Source organism: Xiphophorus hellerii, chromosome 24, assembly GCF_003331165.1.
Source record: "Xiphophorus hellerii strain 12219 chromosome 24, Xiphophorus_hellerii-4.1, whole genome shotgun sequence".
In the NCBI taxonomy this organism is placed as follows: Eukaryota; Metazoa; Chordata; class Actinopteri; order Cyprinodontiformes; family Poeciliidae; genus Xiphophorus; species Xiphophorus hellerii.
In genome coordinates, this window is record NC_045695.1 from 12,291,347 (window position 1) to 12,311,173 (window position 19,827).

General features: G+C 41.0%; 1 protein-coding gene across 1 annotated transcript in view; it reads left to right on the plus strand.

Annotated features, from left to right (window-relative positions):
* Nucleotides 1-19,827, plus strand: part of LOC116715897 (NLR family CARD domain-containing protein 3-like) — a 117,978-nt gene that overhangs the window by 2,395 nt on the left and 95,756 nt on the right. Inside the window, 3 exon segments of the mRNA XM_032556617.1 lie at nt 382-548; nt 550-709; nt 786-875. Of these exon segments, the coding sequence (XP_032412508.1) occupies nt 382-548; nt 550-709; nt 786-875 (417 nt within the window).

Here is a 19,827-nt window from a genome sequence, read left to right on the forward strand (position 1 = left end):
TAAAAATACTTTATATTTATTAAGATTATAAAACATGATTTATCATGACCTTTTTCACTTTTTACACTATCATTTATGTTCTGATGATCTTTGACCAGCTGGATAAACTGAACATTTACAGGATGAATCTCCAGGAATAATTAATATTTGTGTTTCTCATCTTCAGCCTCCACAGAACTAACAGGTTTTGTAGATCTGCTATGTATAGATCAAACCCTCTGATGCATCAATAACTGTCACATGAACCACTGATGGATTCAAGTTTCTGATTTTATGTTGATCATTAAAGAAATGATTTTTCTCCCTGCAGACAGAAACTGAATGATGACATCAAACCAGAAAATGATCCAAACTGTTTCTGATCATTTTAATTCCTCTCAGTTGATCAGCAGGAGGTCGAGGTCACTGAAGGGTCAGATTCTGTCATCCTGCCCTGCAGAACATCATCCCACCTTCCTGAGGGTACATCAGTGGAGTGGACCCGCTCAGAACCAGAATTTATAATGGTTCACTTGAGCAGCAACCAAAGAAACCAGGATGGTTTTTACCGACGACCGAACAGAGATGAACAAAGACTTCCTGATGACCGGAGACGTCAGCCTGACCCTGAGGAATCCCACACACAGAGACGATGGACGCTACGTCTGCACCGTCTACAGAGACCAGGACGTCCTGAGACACACTGTGGTTCTGAAATATGTAAAAAAAGGTCAGAGCATCAGGTCAGAGCTGCTGATGAAGGTCAAAGGTCAGAGTGAGGTCAATCTTTCTCTGTTTTTCCACAGAACCCTCTCCATCCTGGGCCACAGCTCTGCTGGCTCTGGTTCTCATCGTCTCTGCAGTTTTATATCATTTTAGAGATTATTTCCTGCCAGGTGAGTCTGAATGTTTCTGACCCAGAATGCTGTGAGAGATCATGTGACCTGTTGTAGGTCATCTTGTCATCAGTTCAGATCTTTCTGTTCATTCATGTTCAGGCCAAATGCAGAGTAGATATAAATATGAACAGAACCAGCAGCTGCTGTCTCTACAGTCTATTAGATTTAAAGGAACTTTCTCTCTCTGTGTCTCTTCCTCTCTTTCTCTGAGTGAATGGTGGAGTTAATGGAGCTATAGAGAGGAGTGTTAGACTGAGTGGTTTTTTGAGTCTTCTTTCTACCTTTTTTTCTGCAAGGTGTTTTGAACACTTTTCTCTTCACACTGTTACTTGATCTTGAGTTCTGGTTGTTCCAGGTTGGTCCAGTAGTTTTTTTTGCTACCGGTTTGGTTTGGCATTTGGCATCATGCCCGTCGTGGAGGGCAGTGCGGGTTTTGAAAAATTGACACACCGGCATGCTGTCAAACTTATACCAACAGCGAATTGTTCAGTAGAGGAGGCAGCCTTGGCTGTTGGAGGAGCGGTAGGTTGTGAAAGTGTAAAATCTGAGAACATGAAATGTTTTGGTTGTGGTGCAGAAGGTCATATAATTCGATCGTGCCCAGAAAAGCTTAAGAATACACAGTTGGTGAATGCTGGCGACGTTGCTGCTGAAGCCGAGGAAGGCCGCGATGCCGTGGGAGAGGGCCGCGGTGCCGCTGGTGGTTTGACGGTAGTCGGTGCGGGTCTTGATGTGGCTGGAGCTGGGGGTTCTGGTGGTCCTTCTGTTGTAACTGCAGAGGAACAGCCTGTGTGGCGATCCTTTATAAATTGTGATCGTTCTAATGAAGTTGATATCACTGATAGTGAGATGAAACATGATCAATCTGTGAGTAGTTTTGATGCAGATTCAGGGGAAAAAAGAACTGATCAAGTTTTTTGTGAAAGCTTTTGTGAGGATGACAGCATGCTTGATGAGGAGTTGTTGATACTCTCCCAGAAAAGGAAAAGTTCTGAACCTGCTACCAGCATCTCTAAAGCTCTCAGAGCAATGAGAGGGAACAAAGCAGGAGAGAGCAGTTTGGAGTCTGATAGTGGCCTGTCGTTGAGCAAGGATTAGCAGAATATGGATCCTCCTGCTGAAATTAAGTTTTTACAAAAAACTAAAGGACTCAGGCTGATTAAAGTAGAAGAGTATTTTCCAGATTTAAAGATGTTTGTTGAATCCTCTCGGACTTTAACAGAGAAAACTGGACATTTTGTGAATGATGTGTTAACAGATCAAGAAATGTATCACTTAAAGAAGCGGATTTTGAAAGTTAGAGCCCAAGCAATTACTGCTGATGAAGATGAGGATATTTAGAGAAATATTTTATGTTTCTCCATGTCTTTTCTTTTGTTTCTTCATTTCTATGTGTGATTTCAAAATATGCACTTTAAATTTAAATGGTGCCAGATATGAAGTGAAAAGGGTTGAGTTTTTTAGATTTATGGCTTTAAAGGAAATTGATATAATGTTAATTCAAGAAACACACAGCACTCCTGATAATGAGAGTGATTGGAAGAAAGAATGTAGAGGGGAAGTTTTTATTAGTCTCAAGTCCAGTTGTAGTGGCGGTTTGGGGATTGTGTTTTTTATTAACTTTTTGCCTATTTCTTGTGAAGCAGAGGAAATAATCAAAGGTAATTTATTGAAAGTTAAAGCCAAATACGAAAATGTGAATTTAGTTTTTCTTAATGTAATATGCTCCAACTAAGGGGGTGGATAGACTGTTTCTATTGAATATTTCAGGGGACACTGTAAATGATTGTAGTGATAATGATTATTTTTTTTGTGTGGAGATTTTAATTGCACTGAAAATCCCTTACTTGATAGGAACCACTTAGAGCCTCATGCTGAATCCTCTCGGAGGTTCAGGTAGCTGACTGCGACCTCTGACCTTTCAGATGTATGAAGAGCTTTCAACAGGAATCAGAGACAGTAGTCATGGAGTCATTCTTTTTTTCTTTTTTTTTTAACCCCTCCATGGGGTCTTTTGTGGGCTCTAGTGTCCCTTATGTGATAGTAGGCTGACAGGAAACGGGGAAGGAGAGGGGGGAAGACATGCGGCAAATGTCGTCGGGTCCGGGAGTCGAACCCGCGACGGCCACGTCGAGGACTCAAGGCCTCCAAAAATGGGTCGCGCTAACCGCTACGCCACCACGGCACGCCCCGTCATGGAGTCATTCTAAAGATAATCTTTTATCCTTGGCAAGATTGGATCGTATATATGCATTTAAACATCATTTGAATATACTGTATTTAAGATTGTCAAATAATTCCTGTTGGTTTTTCTGATCACTGTTTGGTTTGTTGCTCTGTGTTTATTAAAAATGTTTGTATACAGAGTGTCTATTGGCATTTTAATATAGCTCTTTTAAATGATAAAGCTTTTAGAAAAGCTTTTGAATATTTCTGGGTCAGTCATAAACAATCTAAATCAGATTTTTCTTGTGTCCAACAGTGGGTTATGGTAAATGTCAAATTAATCAGTTGTGTCAACAGTGCACTCACACTATCACTAGAGACATAACCAGATCTATGAGGGACTTGGAGACTCAGATAGTAGAGTTGCAGGGTTTGGCAGCGTCTACAGGAAACCGAGGGTTTTTAGATTCCCTCAAAGCTAAAAAGGCCGTTCTGGCCAAGCTGTTGGGCACAGCAGCCAAAGGAGTCTTGGTCAGATCACGCTTCCTAAGTGTAACAGAGATGGATGCCCCGTCTCACTTTTTCTTTGGACTAGAAAAAAAGAATGGGCAAAGAAAGATTGTTCACTCCCTAAAATCTGACTGTTTCTACTATCTCTGGTTCTTCTGAGATCAGGAAGTTTGCTGTCAGTTTCTATAAAGACTTTTTAAGACTGAATATTTAGAGAAACTGGATGTGAGGTGATTTCCACCTTCCAGGTGGAGATAATTTCTCCACCTGGAAGTGACTTCCTCCACTTCCAGGTGGAGGAAGTCAGCGTCCACCTGACTTCCTCAGGTGGACGCTGAAGCCAATCGAAAACTGGATGCTCAGCTCACGCTGCATGAACTGCATACTGCCTTGATGAGCCTAAAGAGTGGTAGATCCCCTGGCATGGATGGTCTTCCTGTTGATTTCTACAAGTCATTCTGGTCTGTGATCAGTGGTTCCTGCAGAGAGGTTGGCTGCCTCTGAGCTGCAGATGGGCAGTTGTTACTCTGCTTCCAAAGAAAGGAGATCTACAGGATCTAAGGAACTGGTGACCAGTCTCCAGTATGGCGACCATACAGACCAGTCTCTGTATGGACTACAAGATTTTTTCCAAAGTCCTGGCTACCAGACTTGGAGAAGTTATGTCTTCAGTCATTCACAGAGACCAGACGTATTGTTTATGGCAGGCTGATAAGTGATAATGTCACTTTTATCAGAGATGTTTTGGAAGTATCCAGCTCATTGGACATAGATATTGGTCTGATTTCTATAGATCAAGAAAAAGCTTTTGACTGGGTCGAACACCAATATTTGTGGCAAACTTTGACTGCTTTTGGTTTTAGCCCTGGTTTCATAGCTATGATTCAGGTCTTGTATCATGACATTGCGAGTGTACTTAAAATAAATGGAGGGTTACGTGTTCCATTCAATGTTTTAAGAGGAGTGAGGCAAGGCTGTTCTTTGTCAAGGAAGCTTTATTCCTTGGCAATTTAACCTTTGCTTCATAAGCTGAGGAAAGACTTGTGTGGTGTTTCTATTCCTGGGTGTAATGTCTCTTTAAAGTTGTCAGCTTATGCTAATGATTTAATAGTTTTTGTAAACACACAGGAAGATACTGATGTTTTAGTCAACACTGTGTTTCTTTTTGGCTGTATCTCTTCTGCAAAAATAAACTGGAGAAAGAGTGAGGCTATAACTGTAGGAAGTCGGTTGGGGGATCAACTTGGTCTGCCTGGAGGCTTAGTGTGGAGAAAAGGTGGGTTCAAATATTTAGGCGTGTTTTTGGGTAATGAAACTTTTGTGAAAAAAATTGGGAAAATGTATTGGATAATGTTAAGGGAAGTGGATTTTATTTAAAATATCATATAGAGGATGAGTTCTTGTCATTAATAATCTAATTTCTTCCGCCATGTGGCACCGGTTGATGTGTGTTGATCCTCCAGTTTCTCTTTTATCAAATGTTCAAAGGGTTCTGGTGGATTTTTTTGGGATAAACTTCACTGGATTCCTCAAAGTATTCTATTTCTGCCGAGAGAAGAAGGTGGACAACGCATCCTCCATCTGGCCAGCAGAGGTGCTGCTTTTCGTTTTCAGTTTATTCAGAGACTGCTCACGGGACCCAAAGATCTGGTGTGGAGGAGTATATCATGCTGCATTCTTTGGAGATTTGGTGGCATGGGTTTGCCTCTCTTTCTGATGGACTCCAGCAAACTGAACTCTTCTCTTCTTCCAGTTTTTTATAAGAGCATTTTCTCTGTGTGGACTCTGCCGAGGAAGGAGAGGCAACAGCAGGCTGAGTCTCTGCACTGGCTGCTCCAGGAACCGGTTCTGTTTGGGAGTTTGTTGGATTGTCCTGTTTGGGGAGCAACAACCTGGTCCAGAGTGCTCCACACTGCAAAAGTTTATTGCCTTGGGAGGGTGATGGAGCTGGGTGGACCTCGGCTGGATGATCCTATTAAACTCACTGCTTGTTTGGGAATAAAATCTGTTATAGTTGTTGGTCAGCTTTTGTGCTACTGGAAGCACAAGTTAAGTGAACATGAATGTTCCCTTTTGACTGAGTATTATGAAGGTACTGTGTTACCAAATCACCTGGACCCGTTTCCATCCTTCAGACTGTTTCCTGGGATAAAGAACAGCTCTGGCCCTTTATTGGATTCGGTGGACAGTAAAGGAATCTCCCTAGAAGGAGCTTCTGGAAAAATTATCTATAGGCTGATTGTAAAAACTCTCAATCAAAACAAACTGAATGGACGCAGTGACACAGTATGGAGAACTCATCTCTCCTTAACATCTGAAATCAGGTCTGAATGGAAATCATTGTATAAGCCTCCTCTAATGTAAAAAGATGCAGATTTACAATGGAGAATCCTTCATGGTATTGTAGCTGTAAAGTCTTTTGTTTCTGTTATTAATCCTGCTGTGGAAGGAAAATGTCCATTTTGTGAGCAGAGAGAAACAGTGTTTCATTGTTTTTCTGACTGTGTTAGTCTGTCAGCTCTTTTTGTGCTTTTGAGAACTATTTTCAATAAATATGGGGAAACTTTCACCAAACATGAATTTATTTGTGGTTTTAAATTCACACGCCAGGTAAAGAGTAAATGTCAGTTGATAAGTTTTCTGTTTAGACAGGCTAAAATGGTCGTGTACATAAGCAGAAGGAGGAAGGTTGAATATTGACGTGGTTTCTTTATTTGTTAACCTGGTGAATGTCAGTTATTGCTAGGTTATTGCTTGAATTTAATTTTTACATTTCAGTTTCAGATTTAGATACTTTTTTGTCACATCTGGAGTTATGGGAAAGTAATTTGTAGTGTGGTAGGAGGAGAACTCATTTTTGGAAGGGTGTTAATGTAATTTATTTTGTGGTGAATTTTCTGTTACATAATTTTTGATACTATGTCGATTATTTATTGAAAATAAATCAATTATTAAAAATCAAAAATCTATGTATCTCTCTCTCTCTCACTCATCTTGTCCTCTGTTGTCTCTCAGCTTCACAGGTGAAGGTGCATTCAGGGGTTAAATCTGTCCAGCTTCCCCGCAAAACCAAAGTCTACCTGCCTAGAGGTGCTAGAGTGGAGTGGAGGGACGGAGAGAACAAGATGGTCCATGTGTATCCGAAAGGTTCTGATGATCCCAAAGAACAGTACCTGACCAACAGAACCAGGATGAATGACAACCCACTGAAGACTAAAGACCTCAGTCTGACCCTGGAACGTCCCTCAGTTACAGACAGCAGGAAAGGAGTCATCCCGATGACTCATCTCCAGGTCAAAGGTCAGTGGCATAAATGTTGGATTTTTCCAATCAGATGATTGGTGGTGATCAATAGCAATTATTGGCTGATTAGAAGGTCAAAGGTCAATGTGATGTAATGAGTGAGGAAGAGGAGGAAGCAGATCAGGAGGTTCAGGACAATCATGGACAAGAGTCCTGAAGATGTAGCTAGAGACTTTGACTAGAACAGTGTCCCCTGCTGGAGACACCAGTTACTGTTCAGAACCACCAGACGGGTCAGAACCATCAGAACTGAAGTTCCTGCAGCCTGGTAGCAACGAACATGTTGTGAATGAGGATGAATGTGGACTGGGATTTTATTTTAAAAAAAGTTTTTCCAACGTTTTGAAATCATGTTTGTTTCACTTTTTTGATAAAATTCTCCAGCTGCAGAAAACAGTCGCTCACACGGCCCAGATGAGGCTGGAGAGCAAAGAGATTGTAAAGAAAGGTGGAAGATTTTTGGATAGATGGTGTTGTGGTTGTCCAGTATCTCAGGGGATCCAGAGACTTGGCAGTATCGCCCTCTGGCAGGAATCTCTGCTCCTCCTGGACGAGTAGTTCTACCATTTCGTGTCTATTGAGTTTTTAATAAACACCACAGAGACTGCTTTGGTTGTCCGATTTTGATTTTGGCCGATATCATTTTTTTGTCTGAAATGTTGCTCTATATTATCAAGAAAGTCACCAAATTGGCAACAATGGGTGATTATTGTTAACTGTAAAAGTGCAGATATGACCTGGTTGGCCAATTTGTCAGTCAAACCTCACGGGAGAAAAGAAAAGCACAGTGGTTGATTTTTAGGCCTTTGCTGAGGTTGATGACATCGGTGGATAAGATCGGCTTCACATGTAAAAATCGGCCGATTACCGATCACCCAAAATTAAGGAAATCAGCACCGATAAATGGGCTGGCTAACCGGGAATTCAAACTTACTTTGGCCCTGAGGTGCAAACCACTTCAGTAAATTGAAAGCACAATTACAAATTACAAAAGCGTTTCAAGAACGTAAAGGATGTAAAATAAAAAATTTTTAAAAGCCTGAAATGAATTCAGGTGATGTTGCGCTGATTTTCCTAATCCAATCTTGCATTTTATACATTGAGTTGGGGAGGGGGAAAAATCCAACACTAAAAGAATTTGACCCATTTTGTTTTGCCACACTTCTTCAGGCATTTGCTACAAAAAAGAAGTAAAATTGAAGGCAAAGTTTAAAAGAATATTCAAGACTTTCTGCAGACTTGGTCATATTTCAGTTTCAGTGAGATGCAGTCTTGCATCATCCAACAAAGCCATGTATCTTTAACGTTAAAGCCAGAGTAACTTCCGGTTCAAAAGTAAAAACGAGCTTTAGTCTAATCAGCGATTTCTTACGTCTCCCGCTGGGACATACCTCTTCCGTTTCGTTCATGTTGTAGCGCTTTTGTAATTTGTAATTGTGCTTTCAATTTGCTGAAGTGGTTTGCATCTCAGGGACACCGTAGTTGCGTGAAAAGTTTAAAGTAGGCCTGTCGCGATAAATCAATTAATCGTACGATAAATTAAAACTATTGACGTCATTTTAATTATCGGCTTTATCGTCTCTTCCGGCCTTTTTCTCTTTCTGTTGATGACACCGAATGAAAAAAGGCTCAACTCCGGTGCTCTCCACTGACCTCTCCCTTCCTCATTCTAGCGCACACTACACGATCTTAGAGCTGTCGGCCGATTGTCGGCCCATTTTCAAAACCTGACAGACCACACATTAGCCGACAGAAATCCTTGGTATAACGGTTCGATCGGGTTCGTTCCTGCCGTGTGGTGTCCAACAATGGGCACAGAATAATGGCTACAAGTCCAGTGAACTAATTTTAAAACCAGGCATTAATCAAAGCTTTACTGCAATCTACCTGCAATGCATGTGGCTAGTGTCAGCGTAAAGTCCTGACCGAATGAAAATCATTATAAACTATTTATGTCACGTTAACGAAGAACAGCTGAAAAGTTACCGGGTTTATCAACTGCCGTAGCAATTTCGCTCCAACTCCTCCCCTTGTCATTTCTATATTCTTTGCATGTTGAATTAATGTTGTTTCCACATATCATCTCCAAAGTCTGCTGGACTTCGGGTTGCACCGTGTCAGCTGTTTGGGATTCCCCTCTGTAATTTCCCCTCAGAAAACACGGAGGAGAATCCGTGCTTTCCCATTGGCTACCTGTCACATTCAACAGGCTGCGTTAAAGCTCCCAGTTGGGGAAAACCCCTGATTTAGATTGGAGCAGCCACAATGATCTACCATAACACACCAAACACTACATGATGATCGGTTATGAAATCGCAAGCGACAATCTTAGAACGACCAACGTTCTAAGATTGTTGTAAGGGGAAAACGTACGTGTGAACTAACGTGTAGTGTGAACTATTGCATCAAGTAGTCGGATGGGCCCGTCTTCTCAATTTAAATCTAATTATTACTGAAGGGCAACATAGTATACAGACTTCATAATTTGCACTTTTTTGGTTGAATGCAGTATTTATTTCCACTTTGGTGTTTTTATTCAAGTACATTTTTGTTAGGGGTTAGGTGATAATGTTGAGTGATAATTCACCACCAGAGGGCAGTGAGCGCTCATAATCCACCACCAAAAAGCTGTTTGTTCTGCTGGTTTTCCATCTTTATTCTATTTTTGTTGTTTCACTCTGTATGTCACGTCATGTGAAAAAAGAAATGGAAACCAACTTTGGTCTCCTTCAGATCAGCCTCCATTTTGAGCTGCAGGATGGAAATAACTTGTTGACTTGTTAACAGAGGTAAGTGTTGCCGCTCCGGGTCCATCCGTGTCTCTCTCGGCTCTCTGAAGCCTTTCTAACCGATGAACCACTGCAGCTTCCCGGGGCCTCCGCCACCGTGGCTTGGGTCGCTCGGCTCTCATGGGATCCCTGCAACAACGCCCTGTTTACTTTATTAAATGCCTGATCTAGAAAGGAATTAGTCACAGATTAAATGAAATGCTTTATTGTGAGAGCATTTCACAATTTCACTTAACTAATAGGTTGATTTGTGACAATAACACTGTCACAGTACTGATGATTGACACACATACACACATTTGTGAGGTAAAAATAAAGATAATACTTATATGTAGAAGTTCTTGCTTTGTAAAATATTATTACTCAGGGGTGACAGTTAGGTTCACAAAACATGTTTTCCTGACAGTCACAGTTGGTAAGAAACAAAGATTCTCATTAAATTCCATAAGAAATGAATGTGGGTCATTTTTGACAGAAGAAAGGGGTAGTAATATAAAACATGCTGTGTCTTAAAATGTACAAAAGGTAAATCAAAAATTGTAATTGCATGACATCAGTAACATATCTTTTGAGGAATACCTGGAATATGAAGTGATAAAAACTTTTCATTACAAAGATATTGCAAAAAGATGACCTCACCGGGTCAAAAATGACCCAGTTATGCATCAGAGGGTTAACCTGGTGAATGGTCAACTCTATGATACAACTTTTTAAAACTCATTAAAAACACATTTTTTTCTTTTTGGGTTTAAACCCAGAGTGAGCTAACATCTCTGTCTTAATGCTGCACTCCTACTTGATTGAATTGGTGATGTTTTGATTTATATTTTCTTACAGTTGCTTTACTGTTGTTTGCTTTTATTTTTGTACAACATGTTGGTCAGCTGCAATATTGTAGTTCACGACTTTAGAATAAAGTGGTATGGATCTACCATGACAGCAGCACCAGCATCTAAAGCTGATCTGTTTGTGTAGAGCAATAATGAACTTTTCAGATTTAACCTAAATAAACTGAGAACTTAATGTAACTTTTACAGTCCATCAGTTCTTGCTGCAGCGACTCTCTGGTGTTTTAACCTAAAAAAAAGAACTAAAACATTGTAAACTAGTTTCTCTGCTTGTTGAATTCAGCAGGAAGTGAATCACATCACTCCGTCCCTCATCAGTCTGGGGTTCAGCAGAAACTGATGTTTCTCTTGTCTGTGGATCAGAACCGGCTTTAAGCCGTCCACAGATTTCCTCTCTTCCTCCTCACTGAGTTTGGTCTTTTTCCAGGTTTTCCTCTTGTTGCTCCTTTCAGCAGGAAGAAACTCTTTGTCCCTCAAAGCTCTGCTGGAAAACTGCATCCAGATCCAGACTGATTGATCCAGAACCAGTTTCCAACTCAACAAAAGAAATTGCTTTTGGCTAAAATCAGAATCGGGAGGTCAAGCTTTTTAAAGATTGGCGATCGGCCAGATAACTGCAATCGGTGCACCTTTAAAATAACTTAATACCTTTAAATGGAGCAATAATAATAATTTAAACACATTTTATATCAGTTGTAAGAAACTATTTACATTTCAGTTTCTAGCTAAAAATGTTTCATTAATGTGTCTCTTTATATTGAATTTCTATTCTGAGACGAATCAATTGACTAAATATGTTTCAGGCCTCGCTGAGTGTTTGGGGGCTTCATCCCCCTATTGAAGCAGCTGTTTACCCATGATTCCTTGCAGTGGGTCCAGCTGGTACCTCAGCTGGATGCTGTGGTCCCTGAAAGCTGCTTTGTGTCTCTTGAGCTGAGAGGAAATCCTGCTGAGCTGCACACAGAGGCTGACATGTTGCTGAGATCCCAGCTGGACCCGGTTCTGTCTGGAGGAGAGCTGTGGACCCGACCTGAGCTGCTGCTCCCTCAGAACCTTCTGCTCACTGACTCCCTCCATACAGAGCTACAATAGAGTCATGATGCGTTCAAGTCCACTGGGAGCTAAATAAGTTCACTAGTTCATAGGAAATGTTCACTCATTCATTCAAATGATTCACTCTGATCTTCTGAACACATGATGGGAACCAGCTTTCTGCTTCACAGGACAGTTACTGGAACCGGATCACTGGACTGACTGGTTCTGGTTTCTCTCTCCAAAAGGCCAGAAGATGAAAGATCAGGACAGAGCAGAACCTCCAGGACCCATCAGTCCATCTATGAGGAGTGACTGGTCCAAAACAGAACCTCCATACTTCAGTAATGAACCGGAACCATCAGACAGAAAGTAAGAAACCATTTTCTCACTGATTCATGTGAATCTATAGAGATATAAAATAAAAGATATTAACTGGTTGATCTTCAGTGTTTTAATAAACAGTAACTTAATTTTCTGAGATATTAATTTAAAGTTAGTCATGAAGGATGTTGGTCAGTAAATCAGAGTTTGAATGAAAGTCTGAATGAATCAATGATGAAAATGTTGCATGAAAACAAAAACAACCAACAATGTGAGGAGCAACGACTCAGATTGTCTCTAAACCCAGTGAAGCACTGGAGCTTCCAGACTGGGAACACTGGTATCAGTCATGATACCAGATATGATACAATGAAGAACTTCAAACCAGAAATCATCAATGATCTCAGGTTCTGTTCTGACCCAGTTTCTGGTCTCTAGTTTGTGGTGGACCTTCATGAACATGTTCAGCTCCAGCCTGTTGATAGTGAAATATTTCACTGATGAAGAAATGTCTTTACAGGAGCTGTGAGTGTGAAGAAAGACCCAGAACAGGAGCTGAACGGCCGACAGCCAATCAGAGCAGCTGTTCTCCAGGTGAGACTGAACTCCTCCAATCAGAGCCTCCTGTCGTCTCTGTTGGACCAGATCCACGTCTTTAGTTGAGATTTGGAAATTTAAGGTTTAAAAGTCTTTTAGTGATCAATTATTTCAGCTGGTGTAACTGGAACTTATGTGCTGGTGATGATAAAGAAAGGAGAAAAAAAGTGATGAAAATGTTTGTTAATCAGTCAATATTTTCATCACAATATTCACCAATAATATTGACAGTTAACAGCTCCTTGATGACCTTCTATCAGATCGCGTCTTTAAACATTCAGAGATAGAAGGTAAACTTGAGAAGAACCAAACCAGAGCAGACAAGGACTGCAACAAAATAGATGCTGTGATGAAGAAGAACAGAGAGCCTGCAGATTGATGGTCAAACATCTTCAGCACATGGATGAATTGAAGGTTTCAATTAATTTCCGTTTTTGGGATTGCTTTTTCTTATATTGTGCCTCCATATCTGGCTTGTCTTTATTTATTATCGTAGCTGCTTCAGGTTTGCTTTTGTTACATTGTGCAGCCGTGTTTCCTGGCCTATTCGCTCGTCGGTTTACGGGTCAAGAGTGGCGATTTCAGCTCGACCTGACCGAGTCCTGTGAGCGTGAGATGCTGGGTGTCTGGGGTCACTCTGGAGGCTATATGTGCAGCAGCCTCTTGGTCATCCCCAAATACCTTTGCTGGGTTTTACAGGGTTAACTGGGCCACCTTTCACCTGGGATCCTATCCCAGCGCTCATCATCATCCCAGTGAGGTGGGCATGTTTTCGGGGTTGTTTCTTTTCTGTGTGTGATTTCTCAGGACTCTGTCGGTAATCGTCATCCAGTGCTTTAATCACTGCCTCTGGCGGTCAGTAGGGATGAAATAGAACAAAAGTTTATACTGTAACTACGGTTCTATGAATCCCGGATGACCGCCAGAGCGCTCGGTCCCTCAGAATCATCGTGTTTCATGAGAAGATTAAGGGACTGAGCTGTCATTGTCACGTGACTATATAGACTTACTGGTGTCACCGGGGGTCACATGTGACCATGTTGGTATAAGATTCTCGACCTGTGCAAGAGAGATCATTCAGTGCTTTAAGCACCGCCTCTGGCGGTCATCTGGGATTCATCGAACCGTAGTTACAGTCGTGACTTTTGTTCTTCTTACCATGCAGAGTTTTTATAAAATTTGGGCTTTTTATTTATTGATTTACTTTTTTCTCCTCCATTAAAGCTGATGCACAAATTGTCTCTGAGAATATCAAAAAATTATTGTTTTCCTTATGTTCAGCTGAAGTGTCTCCTCTCCTGTCTTTGTCTCTTTCTTCAGATTTTGATATTCGGTGTCAGAGTGACCATAAAGCGTCTCTGAAGAAGAAGTTCCAGAGTCTCTCTGAAGGCGTCGCTGAACCTGGAAAGTCAAACCGTTCTGAACCAGATCTACACAGAGCTCCACATCACAGAGGGGTTAACTAGAGAGGTCAACCAGGAACATGAGGTCAGACACATTGAAACAGCATCCAGGAAACAAGAAACAATCAGAAGAGAAGACATCTTTAAAGTCTCACCTGGAAGAGATGAACCAATCAGAACAGTGATGACCATGGGAGTGGCTGGCATTGGGAAAACACTGTTAACACAGAAGTTCACTCTGGACTGGGCTGAAGGCAAAACCAACCAGGACATTGATTTCATATTTCCATTCACTTTCAGAGAGCTGAATATGTTGAAAGAAGAGAAGTTCAGCTTATTAGGACTGATTCATAAATTATTTTCTAAAACCAAAGAAATCAGCAGCTTTGAAACGTTCCAGGTTCTGTTCATCTTTGATGGTCTGGATGAAAGTCGACTTACTCTGGATTTCAAGAACAATCCGATCCTGACTGATGTTACAGAGTCCAGCTCAGTGGATGTTCTGGTGACAAACCTCATCAGGAGGAAACTGCTTCCCTCTGCTCTCCTCTGGATAACCACACGACCTGCAGCAGCCAATCAGATCCCAGCAAAGTTTGTTGACATGGCAACAGAGGTCAGAGGGTTCACTGACCCCCAGAAGGAGGAGTACTTCAGGAAGAGATTCAGAGATGATGAAGAGAAGGCCAGCAGGATCATCTCCCACATCCAGAAATCAAAAAGTCTCCACATCATGTGTCACATCCCAGTTTTCTGCTGGATCACTGCTAAAGTTCTGGAGGATGTGATGATGACCAGAGAGGGAGAAAAACTGCCAAAGACTCTGACTGAGATGTACATAGCATTCCTGGAGGTTAACTTCGCAATCAAGAAGGAAAAGTATGATGGAGGAAAAAAGACAAGATCAATCTGGAGTCCAGAGAACAAGAAGCTGATTGAGTCTCTAGGAAAACTGGCTTTTGAGCAGCTGCTGGAGGGAAACCTGATCTTCTATGAGGAAGAGCTCAAAAAGTGCGGCATCAACATCAAAGATGCTGCGTTGTTCTCAGGAGTGTTCACTGAAATGTTTAAAAGAGAGAGAGGGACGTGCGACATCTCCGTCTACTCCTTTGTTCATCTGAGCATCCAGGAGTTTCTGGCTGCAGTCTACATGCTCCACTGTTTCACCAGCAGGAAGTCAGAGGTGATCAAGACGTTCCTGGGAGAAAAATACAGAGAAACATCTCTAGATGAGTTCATGAAGAAAGTCATGGAGAAATCCCTCAGCAGTGAAAATGGCCACCTGGACCTGTTTGTCCGCTTCCTTCATGGTCTCACTGTGGAGTCCAACCAGAGAGTCTTAGAAGATCTGCTGGGTCAGACAGAGAACAGTCCAGGAACCATCCAGAGAATCATCACCAACCTGAAGAAGATGAACACTGATAGAATCTCTACTGACAGAAGCATCAACATCTTCTACTGTCTGGTGGAGATGAACGACGTCTCATTTTATCAGGAGATCCAACGGCTGCTGGATTCAGGGAAGCAGCTCTCAGAGACTGACTGTTCAGCTCTGGCCTTCATGCTGCAGATGTCAGAGGTTCTGGATGAGTTGGACCTGGAGAAGTACAACACATCAGAATCAGGACGACTGAGACTGGTTCCAGCTGTGAGGAACTGCAGAAAGGCTCGGTGAGTCCAGATGTTTTCATTGTGTGAATGCTGATTCAGCTCTATTGTCCTCCTGTTTCTTCTTCTTCTTCAAGTTGCTTCTGGATGTTTTTGGTCTTTAACTTCTTCCTTCATCCTCTGGACTATTTCAGCCATTCAACCATCTAAACATTCAGATCATCCAGGACAGCTGCAGCTTTTGGTTTTAGACATTTTGATCATTTTAAAAATATTTATCTTTTTATCAGTTTTCATGTTTAAATGAATAGAAAACCCTGAACTCTAGAAAAAAATCTATTTTGTCTGAAAGATCCAATCAGCCAGAGAGACTTTTACACTTTAAACTCCTCTTCACTCATTGAGCCACTACTCCTTTTAGGATCTTTGTCTTTTTTAAATTATAAAATCACTGTTTAGGTTTGATGGACACTTTAAAATAACCCCAATAATTGCTGCTGTTGTCATGGAAACCAGTTAGAAACTTAGTGAACCAACTTTTCCTCCTCCCACTAGTTTCCTCTGAGTTTGTAAATGAGAGCAAAATGTGGTGATTGTTGTCTGGCTCCAGAAAAAGTCCTAGTTTCTGTCAGATCCTCCCAAAGCTCTGAGAACTCTGCTTCCAGAGCTGGAACCATTTTCCTCATCAACTCTTCATCTGCAGCTTTTGTTGAAGCTGTTAGCCATGAAGACCTGGAGAGACATGAGCTTCAACTCTTTAGACATCCCAGCCTCTTCTAGTTACTGGAGAACTTTCACTGCTTCACCATGAAAAATGCTGCTGGACCCAAACGCTCTGTTTTGGTCTTCAGCTCTTTAAGAGTTTAGCAACAATTTTTTCTAACATCCAAACTTTTGTTCCTCTGAGCCAAACGGTCTAGTCCAAGTCCGAGCTGTGAGCAGTTCCTCCTCCTCTCCATCATCTCCAGTAGTTTCCTTCATCAGCTCAGTCAGCCTCTTCATCAGCTGCTTCAGCTCCTTTGAGGCTCTGATGCTGCAGCTCCATCAGATGCTGCAGAGAAAACTGAACTTTCCTTCACAGATGATAGAAGATCTTCAACATCTGACTGCAGCTGAAGGTCTGAGGACATGAAGCCTGGACCAGAACCAGAACCAGAACCTGGACTCTAACCAGGAACTGCACAGATTCTCTGTGGGGTCAAACTCAGTAAATTGAAGATCAGATGTTGATCAGATGATGACATCACTGTTATCATATTTTACTCTGTTTATGATCCAGATTGATTTCATTAGAACTGAATTTATTTCTTCTCTAATCACAGACTTGGTGGCTGTTTGATCCGAAATGCTGAATGTGAAGTTTTGGCCTCGGCTCTGAAGTCCAACCCAGATCTGACTGAACTGGAAATAAATGAGATCTTCATAAATGAAGGTGGAGACTCTGATCTGAAGCCTCTGGTTGAGATCCTGGAGAGTTCAGTCAGTAAAGTGAAGAATCTGAGGTTTGTTTTCTTTATTTATACAATAAAATCATTCATTTATACTTTAAACATTAGTTTAATTAATGCTTTTATTCTGATATATTTTATTTTAAAACAACCTGTTTAAATGTCAGAATAAAATCTCTAAAACTTTTTACCTTATATATTATTTTTTTTCTTATTTCAGACTTTGAGATTATTGAACTTTGTTTTTCAGTTTTTTACTTTAAAATGTTTTTAACTGATGAACAAAATGAGTAAAATAATTCAAATGATGTAAATTAATGATGGAGATGTTTCAGTTTGGTTTGGTGTCAGGTCTAAATACCTATTAGAGACAATTTAAACAAACACAAGAAAGACAAAGAGAGTTAGATTCTTTATATACTCGCGAGGAGAGCAGACAGAGATGTTTCCAGTTACAAATCTCCAAACTACTCTGGAAACACATCTCCCGCTCCCTCCATTTTATTGCTTTTCAGGGGACTCTAATACATTGGGCGCTTGCAGCTTCAAAAAGGGAGGGTCAACACACAGCTGCAGCGCTAATAACTTTTACTGTTTAGACATATATTATCTACAATCTAAATCCTTCTTGTTCCAGTTGAAATACCAGACACGGCCAGTAAAACAAGTTGTATATCACACAGGAGAGCAGAGTTTATTGCTGGGCAATAAACTCTACTAGAAGAGTTGTCCCCGCTTATCTCTGGCTTTGCTGATGGCATCTCAAGGAAGTCACAGGGAGGAATCAAAGTTATTTAACACACAGAGACATTACTTAGAATAGAGGAAAAAGAGAAAAAGCATATATTTAAACATTATCTAAATGTTACTACAAGGCTACATGATACAACGAATATTTGATAATTACTAAAAATACAATTTATCCAACATTTGGTAAAGATTCAGATTGTTTTATTTCTCATTTCTGATTCTCATCTTTACATCCAGAATGAAATGTTGTTCCTCCAGAGTCGAGCCACAAACACTGACAAGTTCAAATCATCATTAATGACCAAATCTAAGAAATGACTGATTGTAGAAAAGCAAATCTAGATGAAATGAATGAAAGTGAGGTTTGCAGCAGCAGCAGGTTCCTCAGCTTTGTCCTGAAGCTGTGGTTCTGTTGGGCCGGGTCAGAGAGGAACCGTCCTCTTCAGTCTGACAGCTGTCAGTCGGTTGGAGCCTCGTCTCTGTGATGATGCTTCATCAGGTCACGTCTCCTTAGGAAATAATGGCCTCCATTGGCTTTCAGCAGCTTTAATAAGAACCCAAGGCCATTAATGAAGAAACTGAGTGGTTCTGATCCAGTTACCAAGTCGGGTCTCCAGCTGATGATCAGGAACCAGCAGAAATAGCTCAACTCATCCAGGCTGATAGAAAACTTTGAGTTTATTTATTGATCAAATGTTCTGGTTCTGCTGGTTTGGACTCTTTAAACCAGTTTGACTGGATCAGATGTTAGAATCAGTTCATCATGTTTCTTTTACATTCAGGGAAATTAATTTTCTACATTTTTATTATTTATTTGTTCATGTTTCAGTTTTAACCTGCATCCTGTTGGCTTCAGCTCACATCTTTTATTCTTTATTCAGATTGCAGGGCTGCAGTTTGTCAGAGACCAGCTGGACTTCTCTGTTCTCAGCTCTGGAGTCCAAACCGACCCATCTGACAAAACTGGACCTGATCAAAACCAGCCTGGGAGATTCTGGAGTGAAGGAGCTCTGTGGTTTTCTACAGACTGAAGGCTGCAGACTGGAGACATTGATGTATGTAATTATATAATTATTGATATTTCTGTGAATAATTATATATAATTGATCATAAATCAAATTAATTTCTTCTGTTCTAATAAATATTTTCTGAGTTTGTTCCTGGACTTGGATCCAGAGTTTAATTTAGTCCCTCTGTGTAACTGAGTTGGACCTGCTGATCTGAGGTCAGAACAGGACAGCATTCGGACCCCCAGTGTGTAGAAATCCCCCTCATGTGAAGCAGGTCAAAGGTCATTCAACCCAGTCTAGAAAAGTGAATTCCTGCAATCTGACAGGAACAAATCAATAATCAATGATTGATGCTTCAACACTTTGATCAGAACCTGGAATGATTTTACTGACTAAAATCCTCCAACACAACATGACCCAGTACCAGGTTCTGGTTCTGGTTCTGGTTCTGAAGTCAGCAGGTCTTTATTGAAGCAGCAGCTTGTTGGCATTAATATTGATGAGAATCTTTAACTGGTTCTGTTGGACTGGTTAACCTGCATCCTGTTGGCTTCAGCTCACATCTTTTATTCTTTATTCAGATTGTTCAGCTGCAGTTTGTCAGAGACCAGCTGGACTTCTCTGTTCTCAGCTCTGAAGTCCAACCCGACCCATCTGACAGAAGTGGACCTGAGCGGAACCAACCTGGAAGATTCTGGAGTGAAGGAGCTCTGTGGTTTTCTACAGACTGAAGGCTGCAGACTGGAGACATTGATGTATGTAATTATATAATTATTGATATTTCTGTGAATAATTATATATAATTGATCATAAATCAAATTAATTTCTTCTGTTCTAATAAATATTTTCTGAGTTTGTTCCTGGACTTGGATCCAGAGTTTAATTTAGTCCCTCTGTGTAACTGAGTTGGACCTGCTGATCTGAGGTCAGAACAGGACAGCATTCGGACCCCCAGTGTGTAGAAATCCCCCTCATGTGAAGCAGGTCAAAGGTCATTCAACCCAGTCTAGAAAAGTGAATTCCTGGAATCTGACAGGAATAAATCAATAATCAATGATTGATGCTTCAACACTTTGATCAGAACGTGGAATGATTTTACTGACTAAAATCCTCCAACACAACATGACCCAGTACCAGGTTCTGGTTCTGGTTCTGAAGTCA